The 9,871-nt window shown below is 36.9% G+C and overlaps 1 protein-coding gene across 1 annotated transcript in view; it reads left to right on the top strand.

Annotated features, from left to right (window-relative positions):
• RIMS2 (regulating synaptic membrane exocytosis 2) overlaps positions 1 to 9,871 on the top strand; it is a 319,527-nt gene that overhangs the window by 225,664 nt on the left and 83,992 nt on the right. Inside the window, exon 18 of the mRNA XM_010863490.1 lies at positions 240 to 481. Coding sequence (XP_010861792.1) covers positions 240 to 481 — 242 coding nt within the window. The remainder of the gene's footprint in view (positions 1 to 239; positions 482 to 9,871) is intronic.

Here is a 9,871-nt window from a genome sequence, read left to right as displayed (position 1 = left end):
CCAGTGTCTTCTTTGAAAGCAGAAATGAAAACATATCTGATTTTGGATACTTATGTTAAGGTTGGCCCTGAATAGTAAAACCCATTCAAGACCATGGTGTTTGAAAAATTTTAAATCCTAAAAACATGTCCCATTAATGTTATAATTGAATTATACTCCAGCTATTTCATCTAAAATACCTTTTTCTGTCTTTTCCTTTTTGCTCTTGCCATCACTTTTAATGATCCATGGGCCTACAGTGTCTTTACATCCAAAATGCAAAGCAGACAAATGGGCATCTCAGGGAAGAACATGACCAAGAGCACCAGCATCAGCGGAGACATGTGCTCGCTGGAGAAGAATGATGGCAGCCAGTCGGACACTGCAGTGGGTGCCTTGGGCACCAGCAGCAAGAAGCGACGCTCTAGCATTGGGGCCAAAATGGTAGCTATCGTTGGTCTTTCCCGGAAGAGCCGCAGTGCTTCTCAGCTCAGCCAAACGGGTAGGCATTTTTATGTTACTGTTGACTTCCTAATTGAGTTGTAATTAAAACACATAATCTTTTCTCTTACTCATTCGGCCTCAGTAATGTGTGGATGATGACAAGTACCAGAAGGAAAGGGGCGTTTTAAGCTAGTGGACCTTTCTGAAAATATAACCATGACTTTGTTTTTCAGTGATGAGCGAACCTGCTTGGAAGTGAACCTTGGTTACTGTTCTTGACATGCGCTTCACGTCTTTTCTCCTCAAGGAGGAGCTCAGCTGTGGTCCCCCTGATTTGTTTCTGGTCTTTTGCAAAGGTGCTCTGATCTGTGAGATATTTGCTTTTCTTTAGGTTCCTCAAGTTGGAACCCACCAAGTTAATTTCCACTCCCAGCAAGTTACCACGATGAAGATGACACCACATATTTTGTGTGAATAATATACTTCTTTTATTGCTGACAACCTAACTTCTTTTTCAGTTTGTAAGCAGCATTTACCAGTTGTATCAATTTCCTCACTGCAGTTTTTACTTTCCCGGTTAACATTTCAAGCAGCAATATTCTCCAGCTGCAGGGGTGGAGGAATTTTCTGCTGATGGGGAAGATATTCAAAGCTTTGCTATTCGAAAATTCAGTCTCTAAATCACATCTGCAAAAATAAATTAGATACCACCCTCCTAACTCAGAAAAGCCACTGTTAGCAATTAAGAATTTATTTGTGAGTCAAAGCAATGTCTTTTTTCAAATGGGTGTTGATAATTAAACATTCAGTCCCTGGTATCTGGGAAATAATAGCATATCTTCTACTTAACACACAAACAAAAGCATGTAATATGGTGTTTCTTTTACAGCAAATAAATTATAGGCAAATGGATTAAATCTCATTTATGTCTGAATACTATGGTTCTGGTACAGAGAAGTCAGGACATAAATCTGCAACACAGAAGAATTTAAGGGTACGTTAGTTCCTGGACCCGCCTAATCTTGTTTTTACAAACTATACCAGTGACTCTGGATTTTGAGCCTTATATAATAATATTATATTGAAATAAGATTTTGATGGCTTCCCTATATCCTGATTGTAACTTACTATATTTACTGTGATTATGTTAGAATTATTATTTAATGTTTAATTTTTAATTTATGTTTAATGTTAATTTAGAGTTTAATTTTTTACTTAGTGTTTTAAAATGTTATTTTGTGTTTTAATATAGAATTAGGGATTTAATGTATGGACAGAGAGATCATATCTAAATGACTTTTTTAATTGCTAATATTTATACATACATAATTAACTGTGTTGTGCTAAAATGATAGATGTTGGCCTTTTGAAGTTGAGAGGTTTCTTTCTCTAGCAGTTAGAACTTTATTGCATTTTTCTATTTAAAACTTACATTTGTAAACCTAAAACTGCTCTAAAAATAAAGTCTATTAATTGTTTTAAATGAAGAACCTAAAATAGACTCTAATAAGACTACAAGCTAGAGAATATGTGGTGTTAAACTAAATAATTAATTCTGTTCATTTGAGGGTTTTGGATAAATATTGAACACTTATTGTGTTCCAGGCAAATTGAGAACACAGATGATTCAGAAATCATTTATAACCTGAATTGCTTATACTCTAGTAGAAGATATATACTTAAAGAGATTACTTCAAAATCCTGTGTCAGGGACTTCCCTGTGGCCCAGTGGTTAAGACTGTCTTCCCATACTGAATGTGCAGTGTTGATCCCTGGCCAAGGAACTAAGATCCCACATACCTTGAGGCCAGTCAGTCACACAATTTAGTGATGGGTTTGATGTGGGGAGGTGAAGGAGAGAAGATTCTAAGGTGATTCTCATGTTTCTGGCTTGCATCCACGGATGGATGGTTATAGTGCTATTAATGGATATTGGAAGCATAAAAGAAGGAGTAGGTTGGGATAAGAAGGGTGAGTCCTTCAATTTAGGACACTTTGAATCTGAGATATCTATGTAATATCCAAGTAGAAATGTCTAGAACATATTTAAATACATACTTCTAAAGCTCATGTCAGAACCAGAGATATAAATGTGAGAATCATAAAGTTTAGAGGTTGCTTGAAACCATGAACATGGGTGAGATTGCCCAAAAAGAACACTACAGATAAAAGAGCAGTAGATGAAGAAAATACTTTGTGCAAGATTAACTTTTTAGAACTGGACAGAGAAAGAGGAGCCGGTGAAGACCAAGGAGATATTACCATGAAGAAAGAACAAATACTATAAGAGAGCTGTGTCACAGAAACTAAGAATGTAGATTTGAAGAGAAAATGGTCAGTATTTCTCAATGATCAATTTCATTCTTGGTAGTTTGGGCATTAATATCCCATATATCTTTCCTTGACAGTATTTTATTTAATGATAGAGCTCTGTTGACCATACACTGATTTGGTTTTTATCTTCAGAAACACTGTGATACTGGCAGATTTTAAAAATGTAGTTTTTCCTTGTTATATCCTATAGCCCCTTTTTACATATATAGCACAGCAGAAAATAACGTGTTTCTTTTTGTTATGGTCTTCATTGGTATTCAGTGACATTGTAATGGTTAAAATTTTTATCGTCTTAAAATGTGTAATTATTCCTATCTGCGCACTGTATAGCTTTGACCTGTATTGACAGTAGAATTCAGAGTATCTCTCACTTTAAAGCCCAAGTTTAACTGTAGAATAGCCAACAGAGATAGTTTGGTAATTATTGAACTCCAAACTTTCATTGGGTTTCTAAATTCTGTATTTATGTGTATATGTCTCAAGTAAGATTTTTATGTTGTCTTTTCTTTAAAAATACAGTAATAAGCTCTAACAGTGTTTAAAACTGAAATCTTCAAATTTATTACCTAAACTTTGATCATATGATAGCATTATCTAAAACAATGAATGGATTTGTGATGCTGGATCTTACATTAGATCCTTTGTTTTGATTTTCCTGGCCTCTTCGTGGAAATCTGCATGTACTTAAGTTGTAGAGTTATCACTTAATGAATGATATATCATACATAATGCCTTCAGCTTCTTAAAATGATATTTATCATCATAAAATTAAATATCATTTTACCAGTATGAATTTTCAAGATGAGATAAAGACTGCTTGCTTGACTTCTGAAGAGTAGAAAGCTCAGCAAAATAGTATCTTTCTAAAGAATGTTGAAATTATTCTGAATTATATCAGTAATCATACATAAATAATAATTTGTGAAGGGGAAACCATTTATAGAGATATGTTGGTTCATACACATAGTAGCTAACTCATATCTCTCTTTTATCCCCGTGCTATTTTGTATCCTTTGACTGCTAAATGGAAACTCGCCATTTTTAAAGCTTAAATATATCTTGCTAAACATCACAACCTTGTAGAAAGTGCATGGAGTGAATAAGGAGACTTGGTTGCTATTGCTTACCCTGGGTTATATAAGATATCAAATATGGCCTCTTAAAAAAACCTACCCAACATATCTGAGTCATAGAATGTTCATCTGACATATGGAATTAACACCTGCTGTCCTAACAGGGTTTTTATAAGATCATACTTTAAATGTATAAGAAAGTGCTTTCAGCACTTAAAAATCACTTTGCAGATGTAAGCTATCAGTAGCAAATTCAGCCTCATATGGGGAATCAGGAATTCTATTTTAGACATGTTGATTTTGAGATGCCCATTAAACATCTAAGTACAGTTATATGTTTAATTAGATATGCAACTGTAGTCTAGTAGGTCAAGCTAAACATGTAATTTGGGAGTAATCAGCAGGTAATATTTAAAGCTGTGGCACTAGATAATATTACTTAGTGTAATTTGAATCAAGAAGAAAACTATAATAAAAACAGAGCCATGTTATATACCAACATTTAGAAGTCAGGAAGAGTCCATTAAAGGAAACTAAAGAGAGAGCAGCCATTAAAGAAAATGAAAAAGAAGAATATGGTATCTTAGAAACCAAAGGAAGGAACTATTTTAAGGAAGATGATCACCTCTGTCAAGTGCTTCTGGTAATTCAGATAAGGTGAAGACTGGGAGTTGACCATTGGATTTCACATGATGGAGGAATTTGGCAAACCTTGACAAACCTTGCAATGGAGGACAAAGCCTGATTTAAGCAGGTTAACAAAAATGAGAGAGGAGGTAGAGACTGTGAGAATAATTTCCAGAATAAAAGTTATAACACATGGACTTCCCTGACCTGCCAGTGGGTTCAGGAGGATTCCACATGCCGCCAGGCACCTGAGCCTGTGTGCAGCAACTGCTGAGCCCTTGCTCCCCAGCAAGAGAAACCACCTCAGTGGGAAGCCCACACACCTCGACACAGTAGACCCTGTTCTCAGCAATGAGAGGATGCCTGCACACAGCAGCAGAGACCTGGTGCAGCCAAAAATAAAATGAGTGAATAGAATCAATTAAAAATAAACAAATGCGACTGATCCTTTAAAGCAATTTTTAACACCTAATACTTATGGAGCACTTTCACGTGCTAGGCAGTTTTGGGGGGCACTTTACATGTAAGTCACACAACAATGTTATGAAGAAAGAATTAATTACTATTACCCTCATTTTACAGATGAGGAAACTAATGTAGGCAAAAAGAGTAAGTTCCCCAAGTTTACTCAACTGGTGAGGGTCAAAGTTGGGATTGAAATGCAGGCAGTATATTCATTCTTCATTCTTAATTATTCTGTTATAGTCTAGACTAGCACCGTTCAATAGAACTGTTAGCTTTTTGGCAAGTTCTGCATCTGCTTTATCCAATACAACATGTGGCTGTTGATCACTTTCTATGTGGCTTCTTTGGCTAACTAATACATTTTAAATTTGTATAATTTTAATTTAAGTAGGCACATATGACTGATGACTACTGTGTTGGTGCAAATAAAAACAATTTCTAGAATTTTGATTTAAAAAAGAAAACCAAAAAATAGGACTATAGCTTGGAAGAAATAGAGTCAAAGAAGAGTTTTTGCCTTTTTAATAACAGAGGGGATACTTCTGGGGAATACTGAGTAGGTGAGAGGGTTTCAGATCCAGAGCTGAAGCAAAGATCAGCTGTTATCACCTGTGGCCACTCAGGGATCTTGACTCTTTTCACCTTGTAGTAATTTCTAAGCTCATGTAGTACTTTTTATTTCCTCTAATTGTAACATTTAGTAATTGTAATCATTTGTATATTTGTTTATCTCTTGGCTAGACTATTTTTTTTTTCTTATTTTGTACCTCCTTCTCAGTGTCTGCTCATATCAAATAAACTGATCTCCAATGAAAGGCCCATATACTTCTTTGGAGTTCATGATGAAGTTCTCTGAAAATGGTGGAACTAATTTTTGTCTTTTAGCCTAAAAGACAGAAAAAGAAATTAAGCACTACCATACTTAATATATGGCTTTACCCTAGTTTTCTCAGTTGGTCTGAGTGTAAGTCAGGTGTCATATGCCTTTTTGGAGGTGTTAGTTCCGTTATCCCTGAGAAAGTGGGCGAGAGGCTTACAGAGATTGCAAGAGGCTTGCAAAGAAACTGAATTGAGTATACTACCAATACTGCGACTACACGAAAAAGGTAGACCTGAAAATTCTAACCTTATGTCAAGCTTTTCATTAGGTGCGGATGAAGCAAATGCAGTGACACTCTAAGATCTGACAAGTCCCTAAAAATTGTAAGTTCTCAGGAAAATTAATAAAATACAGATTTATAGCCACTATTATTAATGATGAACTTTACATTTATACTTTATATGATCTACGGTGTTTCTTTATGAAGTTTCTTTTTCAACTATGACATTATTAAAACTAAGTATGAGAAACCTGAATTCGGAACCAGACCCTCGAATTGCTCTGTTTATTAGCTAACATAATGCCAGCTGCTTTAAAATATAAACTGTGAAAATTTAATACAAAAGAAGTTTATTCATTGAGCAGATACCAGTCCAAATATCAGTTATTCCCAGTGGGCAGTGGCCTGCCCTGTGGTCGTTCAGAGTTGGAGGCTCTTTTCGTCTCGTGGCTCTGCCCTCTTGTAGGGCCTTGGAGCCCTGTGTATTCAGCCAGCACGTGGGAAAGTGTTTATGAGCAAGAACTGGAAATAGTGAGCTCACTTCTGCTTGTATTTCATTGGCTGCAACTCAGTCACAAGATATTGGAAAATGGGAGGTTAGGAAATGTAGTCCAGGGAGTGCTCAGGAAAAAGAAGAAACAGTTTTGTAAGCAAACCAGTATTTTTAAAAACTAAAATGAATATTACTTCAAACATTTTTCTTGACAGGATAAAGTATTAATTTGCCATTTGAATAATGACTTACAAATATTTATTGCATTGTAGTATTTTAAAATATTTGTATATTATTTTACGTATTCAAAAAGTAAATATATTTGTTTTTAATTTTTTTACTGAAATGGATATAATATTTTAAAGATTTTAAACAACTTGTCTAGTGTGTAATTCCAAAAGGCTTAAAACTTCTGTTCTCAGTTCAGTTCAGTCGCTCAGTCATGTCCAACTCCTTGCGACCCCATGAACCACAGCACACCAGGCCTCCCTGTCCATCACCAACTCCCAGAGTCCACCCAAACCCATATCCATCGAGTCGGTGATGCCATCCAACCATCTCATCCTCTGTCATTCCCTTCTCCTCCTGCCCTCAATCTTTCCCAGCATCAGGGTCTTTTCCAGTGAGTCAGCTCTTCACATCAGGTGGCCAAAGTATTGGAGTTTCAGCTTCAATATCAGTCCTTCCAATGGACACCCACAACTGATCTCCTTTAGGATGGACTGGTTGGATCTCCTTGCAGTCCAAGGGACTCTCAAGAGTCTTCTCCAACACCACAGTTCAAAAGCATTAATTCTTCAGTGCTCAGTCTTCTTTATAGTCCAACTCTCACATCCATACATGACCACTGGAAAAACCATAGACTTGACTAAACGGATCTTTGTTGGCAAAGTAATGTCTCTGCTTTTTAATATGCTGTCTAGGTTGGTCATAACTTTCCTTCCAAGGAGTAAGTGTCTTTTAATTTCATGGCTGCACTCACCATCTGCAGTGATTTTGGAGCTCAGAAAAATTAAGTCAGCCACTGTGTCCACTGTTTCTCCATCTATTTGCCATGAAGTGATGGGACCAGATTCCATGATCTTAGTTTTCTGAATGTTGAGCTTTAAGCCAACTTTTTCACTCTCCTCTTTCACTTTCATCAAGAGGCTCTTTAGTTCTTCTTTACTTTCTGCCATAAGGGTGGTGTCATCTGCATATTTGAGGTTATTGATATCTCTCCTGGCAATCTTGATTCCAGCTTGTTCCTCCAGCCCAGCGTTTCTCATGATGTACTCTGTTCTAGTATATAATAATTCTAAGTGAATGTTTGCTAAATTCACAAGTGTATTAAGAGATAACTTTGTAATAATGAAGAATAATGTAGATGTTAAATAGTAGTACTGTCTCCTTATGCCATTAGAAATCCCAAACTAACACTAAAGGATACATAACATGTTAAGCTAACAAAAAATGTGACTTTAACACTAAATTTAGGCATATTTCTCACCACTGAAATTATAATAATGCTTTAGCACTTATAATTCTATGAGCCATTATTAATTAAAAGTCATGTCACTATTTGTCATTTGCTAATAAGCTTAAGTGGTTCAAATGTTACAGATGAGGCAAACAAAGTATTTCTTATAAGTGAAAGCTGTTATTAGCATAAGTTATGTTAAAGTACTTCTGTAGCAAACTAGGATCAACAAGTGGCTGCGGAAGAGCAATTTTATTGTTACTGAAATTAATTTAACATATCTTAAATTTAAACTGAATTTCATATCTTTTTAAAATTTGTTTTTAATTGAAGCATATTTGCTTTACAACATTGTGTTGGTTTCTGCCATACAACATCGTGAATCAGCCACAAGTATATATATGTCCCCTCCCTCTTGAGCCTCCCTCCCACCCCACACCCATCCCATCCTTCTAGGTTGTCAGAGAGCACAGGGTTGAGCTCTCTGTTAGACAGCAGCTTCCCACTAGCTATCTGTTTGACATATGGTAATGTTTATGTTTAAACGCTACTCTCCCAATACGGCCCACCGTCTCCCCTCACTGTGTCCACAACCTGTTCTCTGTGTCTGTGTCTCTATCCCTGCCCTGCAGATAGGTTCAGCAGTACCATTTGTTCTACAAAATTTAACTTTCAATTTTTTTGCCTGAGCAATCGCTCAGTCATATCTTACTCTTTGAGACTCCATGGACTGTAGCCTACAAGGCTTCTCTGTCGGTGGGGCTTCTCCAGGCAAGAATTCTGGAGTGGGTTGCTTTGCCTTCCGCCAGGGGATCTTCCAAACCCAGGTATCAAACCCAGGTCTCCCACATTGCAGGTGGGTTCTTTACCATCTGAGCCACCAGGGAAGCCCAAGAATACTGGGAGTGGGTAGCCTGTTCCTTCTCCAGGAGATCTTCCTGACCCAGGAATCGAACCAGGGTCTCCCGCATTGCAGGAGAATTCTTTACCAGCTGAGCTACCAGGGAAGCCCAATGGTGGTAAAATATACATAACATAGAATTTACCATTGACCACTTAACCATTTTTAAATGGCATTAAATTCAGTGACATTAATACCTTCATACTGCTTTGCTAGCATTATCACCATCCATCTCCAGAACTCTTTTAATCTTGTAAAACTGAAATAATTCCCTATTTGCTTTTTCCCCCAGCTTCTGACAATCACCATTCTATTTTCTGTCTCTGTGAATTTGATGACTTTAGGTACATAATATAAGTGGAATGGTATAGTGCTTGTCCTTTTGTGACTGGCTTATTTCACTTTGCATAATGTCCTTCAAGTTCACCAATGTTGTAGCATATGTCAGAATTTCCTTCCTTTTTAAGGCTGGATAATATTCCATTGTATTTTTTTTTTTTTCACAGAAAACTAGTCAATCTAATCACACTGGGACCACAGCCTTGTCTAATTCAATGAAACTAAGCCATGCCCGTGGGGCAACCCAAGATGGGCGGGTCACGGTGGAGAGATCTGATAGAATGTGGTCCACTGGAGAAGGGAATGGCAAACCACTTCAGTATTCTTGCCTTGAGAACCCCATGAACAGTATGAAAAGGCAAAATGATAGGATACTGAAAGAAAAAGTCCCCAGGTCAGTAGGTGCCCAATATGCTACTGGAGATCAGTGGAGAAATAACTCCAGAAAGAATGAAGGGATGGAGCCAAAGCAAACACAATACTCAGCTGTGGATGTGACTGGTGATAGAAGCAAGGTCCGATGCTATAAACAGCAATATTGCATAGGAACCTGGAATGTCAGGTCCATGAATCAAGGCAAATTGGAAGTGGTCAAACAGGAGATGGCAAGAGTGAATGTCGACATTCTAGGAATCAGTGAACTGAAATGGACTGGAA

This window comes from Bison bison, unplaced genomic scaffold (genome assembly GCF_000754665.1).
Source record: "Bison bison bison isolate TAMUID 2011002044 unplaced genomic scaffold, Bison_UMD1.0 scf7180017864491, whole genome shotgun sequence".
Lineage (NCBI taxonomy): Eukaryota > Metazoa > Chordata > Mammalia > Artiodactyla > Bovidae > Bison > Bison bison.
This window is presented reverse-complemented; position numbering and strand designations above follow the sequence as displayed.